Here is a 20,457-nt window from a genome sequence, read left to right as displayed (position 1 = left end):
ACTGAGGAGCGAGGCCGGTGGCAAGGAGAGCCGTGGCTGTTCACACAGAGCTGCCCATCTCCTGAATCTCCCGTGTTGGAAGGCCAGCCTCCCACTGGCACCCGGAGTCGTTCCTTCTCTGTTTGATTTATACGATAGCAGGGAGGGCTGGTAGGCTTGGAGTTGGAACAAAACAGAGGGAAGGAAAACGTCATGGGAAGCAACCTATTTTTGAAAACTGTGAGCTGATGCCAGGAGATTAGGTTCTGTTTGTCTTGGCTGATGGGCTTGTTTAAACACACACACACACACACACACACACGCACGCACGCACGCACGCACGGAGTATGCTTGCTGTCTGGGTCTGCTATGGCTGTCTGGAAGCATGCTGGCTTTGTTCGGCCCACCCCCTGCTGCCAGGAGCTCAGCTCTGTCCACTGCAAACCCCCTGTCAGCAGGAATTCGGACGCTGACACAGCACAACGCTGCCTCAAGAGGCCCTCTCAGTTTCTCGATTGTTTCTGGACTGCTCTCAGATTCCAGTGCCTGGAAGAACTCCCCCTGCAGGCTGGGAATGGAGGTCAGTGACGCATTAAGGGGACACTGGGTCCCCTGCAGTGGAAAGCTGGACCTGCCAAACTGAGGCCAACCTGGTCTGCTGCAGGTGTCAGGGGTGAGGTCTGCAAGAGGCCGCTCAGGTCTCCTCGTTCGGGCCGGTTGAGAGTACTCAGTTCGGCTTCAAGAGCAACCTGATGTCACGGCTTCGTGGAGAGGAGCTGTTTCCTGTCTGCCTCCTGCACCAGGCTGGGAGCTCCTCCAGAGCAGAGACCACACTCCATGCACCTCCGCTTTGCTCCGTGTCAGGCCCAGAACAGGCCTTCACCCACCCTCACCTCACCTCCTTAGGAACCGACGGCTTCCCAGGAGGAAGCAGGCACAACAAGAGGCTGCCTGGGACCAGGTCACTTTCGCTGTGCACACTGCTGAAAGGCAGGGCCATCAGAGCCGGGCCTTCACAGGCTGCGAGCTGTGTGACAGCAGCAGGGTGGGAGGTACGGCGCCTGGGGGGCCAAGACTGACGACTCTGAGCGCCAGACAAGAACAGCAGAAGCAGGCACGTCGTGAGGCACTCCTGCCAGCTCGCCAAGCCAGTCTGGCTCCTGACCTGTTTACTCAAGCATCTTGCCTCCCGCTGAAAAGATCCTGGCACCTGCAGTTTATGGCACCCTTTCTCCACCCCTCCAGAAGGTCACTGCTTCTAAGGGCAGTGCGGGTGCCATTTTCTACAAGTGCCAGAGTCGTCTGAGATGGGTGTGGTGGAGATCTGGTCGCTAGCTTTGGATCTGGCTGGCTCAGACACCAGTCTGAGGGCGGCCCTGCAGGCTGGCCCTGCTACTGGACCCCTCTCTGTCATGCCCCCAGACCCACTCGGCGTCCAGGGGGCGAGGAGGCCAGTTAGCAACGGGTCCTCAGGAACCATAATGTTGGCGACCCCAGCCCAGAATCCTCAGTATTCAGTAAAAGAAAAGGAGCTTCTATTTAATTCCAGTCTCAGGAGTCTCTGGGGGATAAAGTGTGGCTAGAAGGGCTCCCTCGTGTAGGGAAAGGTTGAGGAGGTCCTGTCACAAATGTTTACGACATAATGTTGAGGAAGCAAAGCAATACACAAAACGGGGCGCATAATAGGATCTCAACTACACCTGAAATGAAAACAAACGCGAAAAAAATGCATCAAAATATCGACAGGGGTTACTTGTGGATGCTGGAATCAGAGAAAATGAGTTATCTTCTTCCTTATACTTCCTTCATCTTTTGAGGGGCACGTGTTCTGCAGTCGGCAATTTATTATCAGGGCAAAGATATTATGAAGGCAAATAAAAAGGAGAGCCTGGTGCTGGCATCTGATCGCTGCCAGGAAGCATGAGGCTGAGTGTGAGCCTACATGTCCCTTCCCACGACAGTCCCCCCGGGCTCCGCTCCTGCCTCACTGCCGCTTTCCCAGGCCCAGACCTTCCACAGGATGAGGCCCCCCCCTCACCTGCAGCAACTCCAGATCGGACGAATCCTCCTGCCCGGGGACCATCTCTGTTAACATCTCAGACATGACTTTTGTGTTTCCTCGAACGACGTCCAGTTCACTCCGAAGCCTGGCAATCTGTTAGGCCGGGGAGGTGGGAGTGGGGAGGAAAGCAGGAAGGAGAGGTCAGTCAACCTGAACCTGTCTGGTGACAGTCTCATTCACTGTGACATGTAGGTCACTCCTCTGCATGTGCTGCGCAGAAGGCGGCTTCTGATCTCACTCTGGTCTGGGTGTGAGGGCGATGGCAGCTCTAAGGGAGAAGCGAATGTGGGAGTGAGGCCACCCCCACCACGGGGCCCTTGGTTAACCAAGAGTTTGTCACGGGTGACGCTGCTGTGACACTGAGGCAGCGCTGTACAGGGAGAGAGCGCCGGGTCCAGTGTGGACTGAGCTGGCTTGTGGCTCGGCCCTCCCACAGCAAGACTCTGAGTGGGGCATTAACCTCCCCAGGCCTCCGTCCCTATTCTTGCCAGTGAAAGTGGTGGAGTGTGTGATCCCCAAGGGCTCTTCAGGACCGGGGTCCTCATAAGGAACCCCCTCGTTATAGACTCTGGCCCCAGGAGTGCACAGTCTAAACACTATGGTCCTCTGAGAGGCTGGCTGGCGTTAGCTGCACTCTCCCAGTGTGGCAAGAATGAGGGAGAGGGACCAAAAGAAGACTCCAGGGGAGACCCCCTTGCAAGTCAGCTCCCTACCAAGGTCCCCTTGAAAACTACCTGACCTTCCCATCCAACAGAGCTCCCCAAGGCCTGGGCCTGGGCCCTCTTTCTTGCAGTAGGGACACTGTAAAGGACGGGTGTTGATCTGAGCCTCAGTTCCTCAGCTATGCAAAGTTGAAAACGACGGCCTCACAGGGCTGCTGTGAGTAACCCAAGTGAAACCCCGCAAGGTGCTGGCCCACAGGCACCCAGTATCGATCCCTTTTCCACTAAAACATCCAGAGAACTGGATTTGCTATGGCTCTTAACTGCGCTTTGACCTAATTCAAATGACACCTTGTCTCCTCACTGAAGCCTTCTCTGACTCTCCCCTGCCCTCCCTGAGGCAGAACCAAGCAGCGCACCTCCTACCGCAGACCCCCGCCCCTGTCCTGGCTGACCTCCTGGGGACAGGGACTCTGCTGAGTTGAGGTCTGCACTCCGAGCACAGGGATAGCGACAGGAGACTTCGATAAATATGTACTGGATGGAAAATGGACAAATGGTCAATGAGAGCATTGGGCGAGATCCCTAGAGGCTCTTCTCTCCTCCGGTTCCGCCCAGTGGGCGAAGTCCTCCCCAGTCTTAGCCAGAAGAGCTTTCTGACTCTGGAAGCTCAGGAATGCAACAGACACCACATGGGATCAGAAGGGTCCTCAAAGCCAGGCCGCTCTTCCATTCTCCCCCTTCTCGCCCATTCTAGCCCCTCCTCCAGACTGTTCTGGCTGCTGGCAGGGCTCTTCCCAAGCTCCCACGCAACCGACAAAGAGTCAGTGGAGGGTCTCAGTGACCGTCCAACTCCAGACATGTCAGACTTCCCTCTGGGCAGAAAGGAACACAGTTCTGCCCATAGCAGCAGAGCCTGCTGCCAGGGACCGTCCCTCTTCCCCAGGGCTTCCCTTCTGGGGACAGGTCCTGGCCACTGTGAGTAGTGAGAAAGGGCAGAATGGAGTGAACCGAATAGCACGCTATTGTACAGCCCGTGTTTTCGCTGTGGGTTTCGACCTCCTCTCCTCAACAGGGCACGCGGCACTCGGGGGGACTATCACGAGGCCGCCCCATCCAGCTGCCCGACAAGCTCATGACTACTCCGGGGGCGGGTAAGAGGAAGAACCACCGCCCCGTTCTACTAACAGTCGACGGAGGTTAAAGTGACCCAGCCGAAGCCTCACAGTGAGGAGCAGAGTGGGGACTCAAGTCCAGGCCCGCCTGACCTCCAGCTCACCTCCTCCTGCTCACCTCCTTGGGGCCGCCAGACAACGGAAACGTGAGCAACCCTGGCACAACACTTCGGTTAACCACGCCTCATCGCTTGACCCCTCTGTCTACGTGGGCTTCCGTAAATAATGACGTTGTCACAAACACTGGAATGGATTTTCTTTTTTCAAGTCTGATCAGTTCTCAAATTTTACTGAATGGCAATTCTACAGATTCATCTAAATACTAGTCTCCACGACTCGTCTAAAAAAATCCAGGTTGGGATTTCAATGGCATTGGCCTCTCAGGAAATAACTCAGGGAAGGTGGGCAGGGTTTGGAATAAAGGCAGGAAGAATGCTTCCTAAGGGCCTTCCTCATCCCGGCCTCGGCCTCACGGCACCTTGCTGAGCGGGTCACCGGCCTCTGATGGCTGATGCCTCTTACAGGATCAATCCAAACCGCTCCGCGTGACTCACGAGGCTGTTCACAACGCAACTCCATGGCTGTGCGCTGGCCTCACCCTCTGCCTCTCCGATCCTGCACCTGCGCTGATCCCCCAAACCCTCCACCTGCTGCTCCCTTGAGCGCCCCGCTCCTCCATGCCTCCGGCGCACGCCTTGTCAGACAAGCCCCGCTCCGGCTTCGAGAGCCTCAGCAGCGTCGGCTTCCGGGGCTGCCCTCCAGGTAGCACTAACTCTCAGCTCCTGCTCCCGCAACCGCACCACCACACCGTCCACGCAGCCTCTGCACCCGTCTCCCCACTGCACGGTGGGCCCTCCCTTCCGTCTGTGGGTCGCGGACACTAGCACAGTGCCTGGTCAGGGAAAGCATCCATACGTCTCCAGGAAGGGCGAGCGAGGACAGTCGGCCGACTTGCCTATGGCCTGGAAGTGTGCGAGTACCTGTTCTGAATTGGCCGTGATGGGGCCAGTCACGCTCAGAGCCGGGGCCTGCGGAGCGGAGTAGGGAGCAGGAGGAGGCGAGGAATAGGAGCTGGCACTCGTCCTCTGCTGCGACTGGGGCCTGGGCATGGTCGCGGCCGGATCCACTTCGGGGACGCTCTGGCACGGCAACAACAAAGTCCTCTGTTCACCTGGGCTGCCCGTGCAGCTGGGCCCGGCGCCTACCCGCCCCGGCAGCCCCTCCCGCCACAGCCACCTGCAGGGAGGCAGCGGGCCTGGCTCTACGGCTCACCTGTGAGGCTCGGGGAATCCCTGCCCCTTCTGCACCCAGTCTCTCCATCCACAAATGGGGGGTACCAAGGGCTCCTCTCTCTACTTACCTCCCAGACAAACCAAGCAACTCAGAAAGGCAGCGCCAAGGGCACTCCGTGAGAGCTCTGGTCAGGGTTCCCGTTATTAGGGCCCCCTCAGAATCCGAGTGGAGGGGGGCTGCTATGAAGTTTTGCTAATCACACATCCCTATCTGGTACCAGAAGATTATATTTTGGCCTTTACAAGCAGCCTAATATAAATAGCAATTATGCAATTTACCGAATGTTCTTTGTAATTATAGGCACAAAACAACGCTGTTCTGTGTCATTATTAGAAAAATAAAACAGGTTACGTTTATTCCACAAGGCATGGTAAGTGGTTTGGAGGGATCATAATGAGAACAAAGCTTTGCAAAGTAGAATGCCTTATGCTTTCCCTTTTGAGCATCTCAGAAAGCCTCGAACGTTAACTGTGTTCATGGAAGAGACCTGCACAGACAGGCACTCTGGACTCCTTGTCCCCATTTTGGAGATGGGCAGATGGGGCCAGCGAGGCAGAGTGTGTGTGCTGGCACAAGGTGCCTCTCCCCAGATCCTGGAGCTTCCTGGCCCCCCCCCCCCCCCCACCGGGGCCAGGCGCTGATTCCCAGCCAGTAGAGGTACTCGCTTCCCAGGATGAACGGTCACCATCACCTGCGTGCTTCTCATTCTGAAGCACAGAGCTGCCTCACGTTGTAAGAGGCTTCAGCGGGAGGAGGCCTTCTCTGGGCTTTGAATTCCGAGGCTGGAGGAATTCAAGCATGTCTGGATTGACACCGAACACTCAGTTCAAAATAAAATTTAGATCTATTTGGCTTGTACAGTCTAAAAAACTGAAAGCTGCCCTCTGCCCCACGATCAGTGACGTCACCAGCTCCTCTGCACTGCCGTGGACACGGAGGCGCTCCGGCACTCCCAAAGGGAGATTCCTGGGCCCTCGGAAAAGCGGGTGCTAGTGACCCTCACGGGATGGGCCCTCACAGGCTGGCTCCACCCAAGCAGCCATTTCCAGGAAAATCTCGGAACCGATCCCTCTGTTATATCCTCCTTGCACAGTCAGATGAGAACTGGGAGCGGGGGTGGGGGAAGACACTGCTGCCACTTAATCACCAGTCAACCAGCCGTCTCACTCCTGCATTCCCCTTGTTATTAAAAAGAAATGCCCTCGAGCTTTAAGAACGCGTGATGACAAGCTGAATAATTCAAACGGAGCAGCAGAAGGGTGGTGGCAGTGGCCTGCCCGTTCTGCAATAGGTCTTTCTAGAAAACGCCAGCTGGAAGCTTACCCGCTGTGGTGTGTGTATGGGAGACAGAGCGTCCAAGTCTGCCATGGGAAACTCGACCCCTTTCCTCTTCAGCTCCTCGTATATATGCACAACGCCGGTGAGGTCAGGACTGCTTCGAAAGGCATCAGCCCACGCCTGGGAGGATAAAAGAGGGCCTGTCAGGAAGCATTTCTCACCGAGGGCAGCCCAGGTCCTCTCTCAGAGGCCAGTGCCCTCCGACCCACAAATGCCAATCATGCTGGCCAAACCCACTCTGCCCCCGCACCCCCCGCCAGCGCTGCCACGACGGGGCTGGCGAAATCTGGGTTTGCAATGGTGCTGTTGAGCATGAACAAAAACACAAAAACTTAATTCAGCGTGTAGCATTTCCTTGGAGAAGATGCGGAGAAATAACACCTAAGCACTGTGGCGCATCCTAAAATGCAGGCATTTCCCTAATCGCCGGGAAATCAATTCCTGGCGATGCTTAGCTGAAGGGCATGCGGAGGCTGCCTCGCTGCCGTGCCCGCGGGATGCCATCGGGACCGGAGTGCCGCGGCTCTGCTCGGCAGAGCTCCCGTGGGCGGAGGCAGGAACCGTAGGCAAATTGAGCAGAAAAGGAAAGGAGAAATTGATGTGTGGCGGAAATAAAGGCTAATGCAAGGTCTCCTCAGTGGATCAGAGAGCGCAAAAGCGGAGACCACCTCGCCTGGCCGGAAAGGGGAGGTGGCAGAGGCTCAGGGGAGGGAGAGCCCGGAGCTGCCCACCGTGGCAACGCCCACGTGCCCACATCGGAGAAGCCATTGGAAAGCACGGCCACAAGAGCCCCTTCGCTGAAAACACAACACAGAGAGCAAAGAACGAACATCCCAGTAGACACTGATCATTGATTCATGACACTCAAAAAAGAATTTAAATATTTGGTTCTTTGGAAGTTACAGGATCAAAAAAAAAAAAAGCAGCATCTCCAAAGGGCTCCCCCAAAACGAAGCCCAGCTCCTCAAAACGGTCCTGTCACCCTATACGTACCCAGAAGAGGCGGCGCGGCGTCTCGCGCCCACGGTTCCGTTGCCAATTCTGCTGTTGTCACAAGCATTTCCCTGCCTCCCTGGCTCTAGCACTGCGTTCCAACCAATCCTGAGGCAGCCCCAGAAACTCTATCTCTAACCACCAGACCCACTTGAAGTTAAAAGGTCAGTTTCCAAAAAGCCTTGCTCATTACGACTGATACATCTCACCACAAACATTACCGTCAGCCTGGCTTCCTTGATCCATTTATCGAATGTGCACACTCAGGGATTTAATCCCCGCTTGAGGACGGTCCCTCTCGGCCGACACTTCCTCCTGGATTCTGAGTGGGGCCCATGGTGCCTGCGGAGGCCCATCGGAGCACCAGCTGGAGAGCAGCACCCCTGAGGCCTGCCCCCCCAGGGAGTGCCCCGGAGCCCCATTCTCCACCAGCTGCTTTGGCTGCTGCCACCTGATTCAAAATCCAGCTGAGTCCTGCGACTCTAGCTTCAAAATGCAGCTAGCGTGTTCGTTTAGGGTCTAAGGCCAGGTTTATAGTCTGTGGTGGGAGGCCAGGGAGAAAAAAGCATGATGGTCGTTCCTGCTGCCACTTCCTGCCTCGATTTCAACGGGAGGACCAACAGTTCCAGGGGACGGCTTGTCAGTTATCTTGTTCTCCACCTCAGCCAACTCCAAGATAGGAAGAATGGAAATTAAAGAACCATCACTGTGCTCTCCAGACGGGGGATAGTTCTTGGGGCACCTGCCCAAACGGCGACTCAACAGGCCCCCCTTCTCCAGTACTATGTATTCTGTGGCACCAAGAGGGAAACACACATCCCAAGTTGGGCCAGTCAGCTTCCCCTCCACCCAGGAGCTAGGCCCCGGGCTTGGGGAGAGCTGGGCTGCTCTTCTTGGGTAGGTGATACTGTCCACTCTAGACGTGGGCAGCCATGTGCCCAGCGGGGACCAGGGAGCAAGAGCTAGCTTATATGTGGGACATTGAGACCAGTGTGCTGAGAGGTGCAGACGAGAGGACGGGCGGGCTTTTCTGATCCCTTCTGTCCCTTCCCAGGTCCAGTCACACCCAGGGTTCTGGGAAGCCCTACCTTGTCCTGACAGACTCTCCTCTTTGCCTAGGCCAGCTGGAGTTAGAATTTGTTATCTGCAACCAAGCAGTCTTGGCTAAGCTACTCGCTTCCCACCTGCCACTGTTTCAACCCCTGTATGAGAGCCCTGTGCAGTGTGGCTGAGGTGGCCACTAACAGCACATACGTTCCTGGCAGCATTCTCTCCTGAACAAGATTCTGATGCCGACAGGGAACAGGGCAGGGGCACCTTTAAAGGAAGAATCATAGGTGGAAACACAGAACCAGGAGAAACCCAGAGACGCTACATGCCTCTCTCATCTTCCGGGGACGATGCCCAAATACCTGTGCTCCTATCTTCTCTCCACTAGGTCAGACGTCTGAAGGCACACACCGAGTCTCGCCCTTGCAGAGAAGGCAGTCAGACGTCATTTGTCAAGTCAGATTGAATTTCGTACTCACAGTTACCAAGCTCCATCAGAGAACACAGGAAGATGGCCAGAGAGGCTGTCCACATTCTGAGGTGACAGTGACAACACAGGAGCCCCTCTACACGATTGACCCAGCTGAGATTTCAGACTCTGCTCTAGGGGAGAGGTGGAAAACCTCAGGAAGTCTGGTCTACTCTGGGTCCCCAACCTAAAGCCAAGGAGCCACAGGGGTGGTGCTGGCAGGCTGCCCTATAGGAAAGCAAAGTGACACGGCAGTGCTGGCACTCCGAGGGGTCCCTGTCACAGGGGCTGGCTGGCTAACAACAGAGTGACCACCTCACTGCTCTTTATGGAATTCTCCCTTTTCGGGCCTATGCCTGCAATGTTAGGGGGTCGAAAGACCCAGGGGAAGGTCTAGGAAGGAGAGACAAGAGAATTTCATGCTTCTCTCTCCTTCGCTCCTTGGGATTGTACACCAGACCCCAGACAGAGGCCTTATACCAACACAAACCGTAACCGACTTGCTTCTAAATCCCTCAAACTTTAACACAGTTTTAGATCATCGACTTTCAGATCAATGAACGACTGCTCATTTACACGATGGGTTCTGTTCTTCGCTTCTGCCATGTTCTGCTTATGCCCCCAGATCACACCTCCTACTCCCGGTGACAGGGTCTCCAGAGAGCTGCCAGTCCAGACAGAATCTGGCCAAAGGTCCGGCCGCCGGGTCTCTGACACCTTCCAAGAACACAACACCTCCAGCAGCTCCGGCCCCCTCCTCCTCCCCAGTCAGCTCACTTTCTTTGGTGGAAAAAAAAAAAAAAACCCTTCAGTGGAAAGAGAGTATTTTTAGACTCTGTTGCTAGGAGGAGGGGGGTGGGGAGGCAGGGCAAGGGGTAAGGGGGGGGGGAGGCACGCAGGATAGGCACGGCCACCAGGAGGCTACCCTACTGGGATGGTATCATTTCTGTTCCTGAAAACAACCGAAGAGAAAGGCAGAGGGATATGGCACAGAGCACGAGTATCCCCGTCTTCTCAACAAATGGGACCCCCCAAGAAGAAACAGAAAGGCTCGCAGCCAAAGGCCAGCCAAGGGACCAGGATGGAGAGGGTGCTAAAAGTGGCAGGCAGTTCAAAGGCTGGGAGCGAGAAAGCGGCTCACCAGGCTTCCCTGCTCTCTTGCTGCAGAGAGACCAGCTCCCCTCAAGACAGGTCAATCCCTGGGTAAATGCTTCCAGCTGCCCTGCCTGGCAGTTCACGCACTGGGATCGGAGGGCAGTCTTCCCCAGGCGTACACAGCCTGAGGGGTGTCTCTTTGGGGGGTTCAGTGGAGCTGGGGTGGCTACGGATGGCTAGAGGGCAGCCAGGGACACAGACGCCTCGATGACAGGAGGCTGGGATGTGGGGACGAGGGACAGGTGTCCACGGATTCTCGGCAGAGGGCTGCTGATGGCAAACATGTGGCTCCGGGAATGGTATCTGTGTGACCAATCTCAGGCCAACAATACCTGTGATCAGCATCCCAGGAAAGGAATCAGAAGAAATGGTGGGCAGGAAGCCATGGGGACACGGAAGGACAAGCACCCATTTCTCTAAGGAACAGGGAGACTGTTAGAAAAGCTGGTTTGGGGTGCCTGGGTGGCTCAGTCGGTAAGTGTCCGACTCGTGATTTTGGCTCAGGCCATAACTTCATGGTTTGTGAGTTCAAGCCCGGCATCAGGCTCTGTGCTGAGAGCGCAGAGCCCACTTGGGATTCTGTCTTCCTTTCTCTCCACCCCTCCTCCACTTTCCCTCTATCTCAAAAAAAAAAAAAAAAAAAAAAAAAAGAAGGGGCACCCAGGTGGCTTAGTCGGTTAAGCATCCGACTTTGACTCAGGTCATGATCTCACAGTTCGTGAGTTCAAGTCCCGCGTCAGACTCTGTGCTGACAGCTCAGAGCCTAGAGTCTGCTTCGGGTTCTGTGTCTCCATCTCTCTCTCTGCCCCTCCCCCACTCATACTCTGTCTCTCTCTCTCAAAAATGAATAAACTTCAATAAAGTTTTAAATAAGTAAATAACGAAATAAAACTGAAAGAGAAAAGAAAAAAGAAAGAAAAGAGAAAAGAAAAGAAAAAAAAAGAAAAGAAAAGAAAAGAAAAGAGAAGAAAAAAAAAAGAAAAAGAAAAGAGAAGAGAAAAAGCTCCTACCAGAGGCAGGAAGCAATCAAAGGGACAGTGGGCTCAGGCCATGCCTGGTTGTCAGAGCCACAGGTCTCACAACCACCAGGAGCACCAACCAAGCGTCCTGGGCCACGTTGGGTAGCGGGGGGGTGGGGGGGCACTTGTCTATATAACCCCTTGGCCTTAAAAGCTTTTCAAGTGCTGGAGTATTACTTGACAATCAAAAAGAATGAAATCTTGCCATTTGCAACTATGTGGATGGAACTAGAGGGTATTATGCTAAAAGAAGTTAATCACAGAAAGAAATATCGTATGACTTCACTCATATGAGGACTTTAAGACACAAAACAGATGAACATAAGGGAAGGGAAGCAAAAATAATACAAAAACAGGGAGGGGGACAAAACAGAAGAGACTCTTAAATATGGAGAACAAACAGAGGGTTACTGGAAGGGTCGTGGGAGGGGGGATGGGCTAAATGGGTAAGGGGCACTAAAGAATCTACTCCTGAAATCACTGTTGCACTATATGCTAACTAATTTGGATGTAAATTTAAAAAGTGAAACTAAAAAAAAAAAAAAAAAAAAAAAAAAAAAAGCTTTTCAAGTGTCGATACGTTCAGAGTTTAGGGCTGCCCCTCAAATATCCCCAAGCCAGCTCAAGTGCTCCCTGGGGAGGCCCTTGGCCCTCTATCGTCTGCAAGCTTCTGTCTCTCCATAAAATCGATAGCTCCCCAAGGGCAGGGCTGGGACTGGGCCGGTGCCACTTCCTGGCAGCTGGACTCCGGAGAGCACCAGGAAACATCCAGATGGCAAGGATGGTGAGGAAGAACCTGTTGTGGCTCTGGCACTCACACATTTAACTGAACCTCTTTCCTGTCTAACTGCATTTCCACTGTGGCCTGCTGCCCACTTACGGGCTGGCACAAGGTCCAGGGATCTGTCACCCCCTGCCCTGTTCTGTGTTATGGTGGGAGTAGCACATGCTCTCCGGGGGGAATATCAGACTCTCTGGGCGGGGAGGCGGGGGTGGTGCAGTTTTTAAACGTATAAATAAAATCATCTTCTTCCTCAAAGGAGTTGAGGGGCGCCTGGGTGGCTCAGTCGGTTAAGCGTCCAACTTCAGCTCAGGTCATGGTCTCATTCTCATGGTTTGTGCGCCCCAGCCTCGTGTCGGGCTCCGTGTCTGGAGCCTGCTTCAGACTCTCTGTCTCCCTCTCTCTCTCTCTCTGCCCCTCCCCCACTCATACTCTGTCTCTCTCTGTCTCTCTCAAAAGTAAAGAAACATTAAAAGAATTTTTTTAATTAAAAAAAAGGGGGAGTTGAGAACAGGTTGACAAGATGCAATGCCTCCACACAGGCATCAGGTGGGCCAGAATGAGGACGCGTTGGTGAAAACGGGGCGCAATGAAAGCTCTCACATGCTGCTGGGAAAGAGCAGCAGGGATCTGCCAGAGTAACCACTCAACCAGAGCGAGGCCGTTCCCCACCCAGCAATTCCACTCCCAGGGATGAGGCTGAGCCACGTGAAACTGCTAATACTGAACTGTGTTTGGCCAACAAAGACGCAACTTGACCCACGTGCCTTAATACGTACCTAATAACAACGAATATGTATGTTCACCCAACGACATGTGCTAGCTGTTCACAGCAGCAGTTTTCCCAAAGGCCGCAAACTGGAAACACCGAGCGTTCAGTGGAAAGGAGACACAAATGGTGGCGCGTTCCCCCAAAGGGACCCGGTGCAGCGACATGAGCAGGGGGCACGGGAGGCCTATCTGGTCACACCAATGACAAGGTGAGGCCCGCAAACAAGGCCCCAGACACACAGACCTGACTGAGTGCTGCTGCAGAGTCCACGCGGATGAAGTTCAAGTATGGGAAAAAACCTGGGGCGCCTGGGTGGCTCAGTCAGTCGGTTAAGCCTCTGACTTTGGCTCAGGTCATGATCTCACAGCCCGGGAGTTCGAGCCCCGCATCGGGCTCTGTGCTGACAGCTCGGAGCCTGGAGCCTGCTTTGCATTCTGTGCCTCCCTCTCTCTCACTGCCCCTCTCCTGCTCGTGCTCTGTCTCTCTCTCAAAAATAAATAAACACTAAAAATAAATAAATTAATTAAAAAGTACAGGAAAAACCCATCTAGGCTGTGAGGTGGTCACCCCAGGCAGTCGGGGCTCTTTGGGGGCAGGTCACATTCTGCTTCATGACACAGAGGCTAGATTCTACGTGTGCGTTCAGTTCGTAAAAGCTCGTCAAGTTGTACATGCTTTTTTAACGTGTGATTTCCTGTACGTATAATTCAATCTTAAAAAAGGCTGAAGATCCTGTTTATACTTTCGTTCACCGCGTTATAGAAGCCAAGCCATCTGCCAGCTCTGAATGCTATCTGTTTCTGTTGGTTGGCCACGACCAAAGATAAAAGTTCTTCGTGAAGCTCCAGAACCTGGAGAAGAAGGACCCTCCCCCCCAGGCAGGTAAGCAAGCCCACCGGGAACTATACCCTTATCCAAAGCCCGTTGGGTTTTCCCAGTTGGACCAGGGAGACTGTCCAGTGCATCCTGGCCGGACAGGAGCGAGCAAGCGAGTGAGGCCCTCAGGGCCCTTTCCTGCTCCCGCCCCTGCAGGCGGTGCACATGCACTGCTGCCAGGCCAGCAGGGGGAGCCCTCAGAACATGGTGCCGGCCGCCATGCTGCCTCTGGGTGACCTCTGGGACCAGGAGTAGGTTAGGCAGGAACACAAGGCCCCCATTGTACACATACAGAGGCAGAAGCCCAGAGAAGTTAAAACACTTGCTGCGGTCACACAGCTGGGAGAAGCAGTGAGGAGAGGAGGTGGTGACCTTGATGGGAAGGTCGGGCTGCCCCTGGGAACAACCACAGCCACAGTCAGTGCACAAGGCTCCCTGGGTCCTCAGCCAGAGGTCCCCGCACAGTCCCAGTGGCACGGATCACAAGCCTTGCCACGGCTGCCCTTGTCAGGAGATGGCCAAGCACAGGAAGGACTCCTTCCACGTCTGACTACAGAAAGACCTTGCCTATGGCCACAGTGGGCCTGCCGAGGGTTCAGGCGGGGGTGCCCCCTTTGGTGAGAAAAAGCCATGATTTATTGTCTTGCCATCAAATACTGGGGGTCTTGAGGCAGGGGAGTGTACTGGGGAAGTCCAGAATGAGGGAGTCAAGGGCAGAGGTGGGGGTGGGGAGGGAAAAGGGTAAGGTGGTTTGCACCTGCGTGTGATGTGTGTGTGTGTGTGTGTGTGTGTGTGTGAGAGAGAGAGACAGAGAGAAAGGGATGGAGAGAGGTGGAGGGAGAGAGAGAGGAAGAGTGGGGAGGGGAGGGAGGGAGAGACATGGAGATATGCCAGGTGGGCAGAATGAAGAGCTAGGGGAAACCTAAGGAACCATGGGAAGGGGCCCTGCTGTCACCCACACTCCTCCCCTTCCTTAGAGCTTCAGCAAACTACATTCACCCACTCATTAAGAAAAACAACTTATCAGACAGCTACTCTACACAGTCAATGGCTCTAGACCCTGGGGATATAATGTCCCTGGGCTCTCAGGAAACTCAGAGTGAGGCAGAGGATAGAAAAGTGAGCACAGAAGCAGAGAAGACCATAAAAGAGGGTGACAGGAGAGGGGGAAGTGCTGTCAACCTAGTGGTGGGAGGGCTCTGGGAGCTGTCTCAATGATGAAGAGGGCTTTCAGGCAGAGGACGCGGGAGAGAACAGACGGAGCCAGCAGACCCGTCGGCTGGGGCCCCACTTTCCTCTCCAACCTCAGGTGCCCCCACCACCTCGAATGCCCCGGTGCCCACCCCTGATCACAGTGCCTTCTGCCTGGCCCCACTCCCACCCTCTCCTTTTGGCTCCCGCAGGCCCCTATCTTTCCTCTACCACAGCACTAATCGCCCACCTTGGATGTGCTCGTTGGCATATGTGTCTCCCAGCCTACCACCAGGGTGCTCTGTCTAGAATCCAGATCTAGGGGCGCCTAGGTGGCTCAGCCGGTTAAGCGTCCGACTTCAGCTCAGGTCACAATCTCGAAGTCCTTGAGTTCGAGCCCCGCGTCGGGCTCTGTGCTGACAGTTCAGAGCCTGGAGCCTGTTTCGGATTCTGCATTTCCCTCTTTCTCTCTCCTCCCCAGCTCATGTTCTGTCTCTCTCTTCTCAAAAATAAATAAAAGTTGGGGCGCCTGGGTGGCGCAGTCGGTTGAGCGTCCGACTTCGGCCAGGTCACGATCTCGCGGTCCGTGAGTTCGAGCCCCGCGTCGGGTTCTGGGCTGATGGCTCGGAGCCTGGAGCCTGTTTCCAATTCTGTGTCTCCCTCTCTCTCTGCCCCTCCCCCGTTCATGCTCTGTCTCTCTCTGTCCCAAAAATGAATAAACGTTGAAAAATTAAAATAAATAAATAAAATAAATAAATAAAGAAAGAAAGAAAAGTTAAAAAAAATTGTTTTTAAATCCAGATCCGTCTGCGTACGCCTAGCTCAGAAATGTGCAGTGGTTCCCCGCTGCCTACAGGACAAAGCATAAAACGTCAGCATGTATGGCCCACAAGACCCTGACCATCCCTCTGGCCTCCTCTCCCAGCCCCAGACACTCTTCATTACACTCTGTGCTCCACGTGATGGTTTTAAAACATCCTCTCTTGGGGCGCCTGGGTGGCGCAGTCGGTTAAGCGTCCGACTTCAGCCAGGTCACGATCTCGCGGTCCGGGAGTTCGAGCCCCGCGTCAGGCTCTGGGCTGATGGCTCAGAGCCTGGAGCCTGTTTCCGATTCTGTCTCTCCCTCTCTCTCTGCCCCTCCCCTGTTCATGCTCTGTCTCTCTCTGTCCCAAAAATAAATAAACGTTGAAAAAAAAAAATTAAAAAAAAAAAAAAACATCCTCTCTTTTAAGAGATGCAGCTTCATTCCCATACTCTTGACGCCAGATCTGGTGACTCCCTTCTAACAAACAGAATATGACAGAAAAGACGGTGTGTGACTTCTGAGACTCAGTCCCAAGAGGCACCGCAGCTTGGATCACTTGCTCTAGGGAAAACCCGCTGCCATGTTACGAGGACACTCAGGAGTCCACACAGCAAGAAACTCAGGCCTCCTACCAACAGTCAGCAAGGCACGGAGGCCTCCTGCCAACAGCTATGTGGTGAGTCACCTTGGACGTGGCTCCTCCAGCTCATCGAGCTTGCAGATGAGGCAATTCTGGCTACCGTCTTGACCGCAACCTCATGAGAGCTCCTGAGCCAGGATCGCTCATCTAGGCTGCTCCTGAATTCCTGAGCCACAGAAACAACAAGGTACTAAACATCTGTTGTTTTAAGCCCCTAAGTTTTGGGATAACCTGCTACAGAGCAATCAATAACGAATACGTCCCAAACGTGTCAACTGCTGTCTCTGACGCACGTGTTATTCTCTTTGTCTGTGCTACTTACTTCTCGCACCCTGACCTTTCCGCCAAGTTCCTCGCATCCTTCAGGGTCCAAGAGAAATGTCATCTCCTTAGTATATCACTCCTTAACACCCTCTCCCCCAACCTGGCACCACCTGCCACAGAGCTGGCTCTGACCTTGTGCCTCGCCAGCCCCTTGCATAGGACTCTAGCATGGCCCTTCCTACCCCACAATGTCCCTGATGGCTCAGAGGCCTGTCAAGGTCTCCCACCTGCCCTTGGGGATAACAGAGATCCAGGCACCCAGAAAACTGGTGAAACCTCTGCCAATTGGCTTGTGAGCTACCTACCACTCAGGTTTTTATTCCAGCGGGAGGAATGTAAAAAACTGGTGCTTTTTGCAACACATATTTAAACCCAAAGGGCCTCCCTCCATTCTTTCCTCCAAATGATGGGAAAGCATGAAGACCCACTGGTCAAGGGCCCCATCTTACTCCGTGCCAACAAACCCGACAAGGGGAGCTGACCCTACCTGGATCAGAGCTAGCACCTTGTCCTGGACAATGGTGGGAGGGTTGTTCTTGGGAGAGATGATTTTGACCAGGACACTGTCGATGAAATCTCGGTTGGCCACAAGGATGTGGAAGCGGTGGCCACAGTTCTTCACACATGTCTCCAGCACCTGAGGAGGTAGGAAAGGAAAGAGAGATCACCACCGTGGGACCCAGAGGAGCTGCCCAGGCCACTGAGTTTCCACCCCCACCCTGCCCCCTTCCTTCTCCTAGATGGTCCTTCCCACCGTCTCCTCCAGAGTCAGACCTGGATGGCTCCACATCCCTATGCTCTAATTCAGTTGTCCCTTGCTGTCTGAAGTTGCCTGTCCCTGAACAAGAATCAGGCAATTAGTTGGGAACTGAGGCACCAGTTTTGCATGAGAAGGACGCTGGTGTTTTAATGAGATCGAAATGACTGAGTGGTCCCTGAAAATTAGCATTTTAACTCCTCTCTCCGGGCTTCTGGGTATGAGACCTTAGCCAATGGGACATAGGCTCTGTCACAGAGAGGGCTGCTGTGACAGCCCAAATTACCCTGTGAATTACTTGCCCTTTTATGTGAGGAAGCGTGCATGCGCGCGTGCGCGCTCGCGCGCGCGCACACACACACACACACACACACACACACACACACACGGGTGCACACGCCCCACACGACCCTGCCTCTGCAACTAAAATTGGCAATGACTGAGGATTTTGTACCCTGAATAAATGGTTTGTGGGCCTCAGCTGCCAATCAGCTTCAAGGTCCATGTTCACCGCAAACCCTGTTCGCCCATCCCTGGTCTGGAAAAAATGAGTTACACAGGCCGTAGCCATTAAGAAAAGCACAGCGCATGTGGGTTCTGGCCAGATGGCCATTGTGGGCTCCAATCTCAGCTCTGCCACTTGCTCCCTTAATGGCCCAGAAGGAGTCTGTCTGCGTTGAGCTTCCTCATCTGTAATATGGGCACGTGAGTGCCCCCTTGCAGGACTGTAGTAAGGATGAGGGAGTCTGTCTGAAGCATCTAACACAGTGCCCTGCAAGGAGTGGGGCAGTAAAGGAGGAATATGGTGATATGATCATCATTTCGAAGGCTGTGGTACATACTTGAGGAACGGGAAAGCTTTCCCGTCCCCACACGACAAGGGAGAGGCTGGCTGGAATTCAGAGGCACCAAATGGAGTGTCCCCCAGCCTTCGACACACCTTTCTGAACTTCTCAGCTCTCTGTAAACCAACCCATACAATCACCCAGCCCTTCCCACACCAGTACCCCCCAATGCCACAGTCAACTAGCAGGGATGTGATGGACAACAGGGGACATTTCTGGCTGCCTCAGTTATCTTCATTTGCCCACAATGAGCTGATCGCTGGCTACCTTAGGCAGCCATTCCACAGGGCTGGGTTCACGCAATGAGGCGTCACCTTGACAAAGCATGACGGTTAGGAAAGGCCCACACTCTTAACGTTAACTGAGCACAGACTACATGCCAGGCACTGTGTGGGAGCCCCCACATTACAGCATTTCATTTTAGGCTCACAGAATTAGATTCTCTTTAAGTGGGTCAGGCTTCTCTGGAGCCCTTGTCTCCTCACCCACAATGAGGCCACAGGGCCAACCTCCCCCCATGGCTCTCCTCTGAGATCAGCTGGGAGTCCCTCAGATGACAGGCGACAGGTACTAGATTTCTTGTTCTTTCACCTGGTCCTTGCAATAGCCCTGTAAGGTGGGTGTTATCCCACTTTAGAGATGAGGAAGCTGAGGCCTGGAGATGCCAGGAACTTCACTGAGGAGGCCAGGGCTGGCATGTGCCCTGAGCCTGGCAACCGCAGAGCCAGTCAAAACTGTTCCTTTCCCCCACTGCTGCCTGCACTGTGGGAGACCCTGGGTTCTGCTCGGCTTGCCAAGGAAGACCTCAAAGCTTAGCATCCTTGGGTCATCCGCAGCCAAGGGAGGGGGGCATTCTCTTTCTTAGCCTCTGTACGTGCTCAATTCCAGACGATCTCAAGGTAACCAGCGCTCACTCTTAACAGTGACCACGGGGGCTACAGGGATGAACCAGAGGGGTTCTTCCTACCCTCCAGGAACTCACAGTTCCCCTTCTTTCTAGGATCCCCTCTCCTAACTTGGCCTATGCAGGCATCAGGCTGCTGCCAAGGCAGGTGGCAGGAAGAATGGTTTATTTGGTCAGGAGGAGGTGGGGAAGGGAAGGGAGGAGGCTGGGAAGAAAGCAGGTGTGGTGGAAAAAGAGAAAAGAGGAGCAGGAAGGCCAACATGGCAGGCCAGCTGTGGCTCTCCTGCCATGCTCAGGGCAACAGTGGGCCAGGACGCCTGTCCCAGGCACACCCTTTAGGGAGCACGCCCTTACATCTTCCAGGACAGCAGACTTTAAAGCCAATGTGGCCTAGGCTAGACCTTCGGGCTCACACACAGGTTTGGAAATGCCCTGGAGAGAGATGGCATGTGCTACAAAGCAACCCTGAAGCCTAGCAGAGCAGGAGGAAATGCAGGAGGTCGTCCCTGGCTGGCAAGGGCCACTCGGCCACTCTAGGGACTCTGTCAAAAGTGCCTTTGGTGAATCGGTGTCCCTGTGGGTTGTAGGGCATGAAACACACAGCAGCCGTTTTCCAGCAGCCAAAGCCCACAGAATAACAAAAGGTGCCTCTGAGCAATCATTAACAAACAAGCGAAGAAAAAAGCAAAACACTCAGGAATAAATTTAACTAAGGAGGTAAAAGATCTGTACCCTGAAAACTATAAGACAATGATGAGAGAAAGGAAAGACGACACAAATAAAGGGAAAGATGTCCCGTGTTCATGGATTGGAAGAATATTATTAAAATGTCCATACTACTCAAAGCCATCTACAGATTTCGCAGAAGTAGAAGAAACAATCCTAAAATTCATATGGAACCATTAAAGACTCTGAATAGCCAAAGCAATCTCTGGAAAGAAGAATAAAGCTGGGGACATCATACTTCCTGATTTCAAACTGTATCACAAAGCTACAATAACCAAACCAGTATGGTACTGGCGTAAACATAGACAATGGCACAGAAGTGAGAGCCCAGAAATAAACCCACATATACATATAATATTTGATGAGAGGCAAGAGGACTCAATGGGGGAAAGGACAGTCTCTTTGATAGACGGTATTGGGACAACTGCATAATGACATGCAGAAGAATGAAACTGGACTCCTATCTTACACCACTCAAAAAACTAACTTGAAGTGGACTAAAGACTTAAGACGTGAAACGTAAAACTACCAAAAGAAAACACAGGAAAAAAGTTCCCTGGTCTTGGCAAAGATTTTTTTGGATAGGACACCAAAAGCAATGGCAACAAAAATAAAAAATAAACAAGTGGGACTACGTCAAA

The 20,457-nt window shown here is 53.7% G+C and overlaps 1 protein-coding gene across 8 annotated transcripts in view; it reads right to left on the bottom strand.

Annotated features, from left to right (window-relative positions):
- The window catches only part of TOM1L2 (target of myb1 like 2 membrane trafficking protein), a 122,755-nt gene that overhangs the window by 29,140 nt on the left and 73,158 nt on the right, over positions 1-20,457 (bottom strand). For 5 of the 8 annotated variants that reach the window (XM_045487595.1, XM_045487598.1, XM_045487597.1 and 2 more), the window contains exons 4-7: positions 17,072-17,221; positions 6,495-6,629; positions 4,859-5,017; positions 2,018-2,134 (exon numbers count right to left, since the gene is read on the bottom strand). In XM_045487595.1, the coding sequence (XP_045343551.1) occupies positions 2,018-2,134; positions 4,859-5,017; positions 6,495-6,629; positions 17,072-17,221 (561 nt within the window). The remainder of the gene's footprint in view (positions 1-2,017; positions 2,135-4,858; positions 5,018-6,494; positions 6,630-17,071; positions 17,222-20,457) is intronic. The other 3 variants (XM_045487600.1, XM_045487602.1, XM_045487603.1) reach the window with 1 other exon arrangement.

Source organism: Leopardus geoffroyi, chromosome E1, assembly GCF_018350155.1.
Source record: "Leopardus geoffroyi isolate Oge1 chromosome E1, O.geoffroyi_Oge1_pat1.0, whole genome shotgun sequence".
In the NCBI taxonomy this organism is placed as follows: domain Eukaryota; kingdom Metazoa; phylum Chordata; class Mammalia; order Carnivora; family Felidae; genus Leopardus; species Leopardus geoffroyi.
The sequence above is the reverse complement of the archived record's forward strand: the minus strand, read 5'-3'. Positions and strand labels throughout refer to the sequence as shown.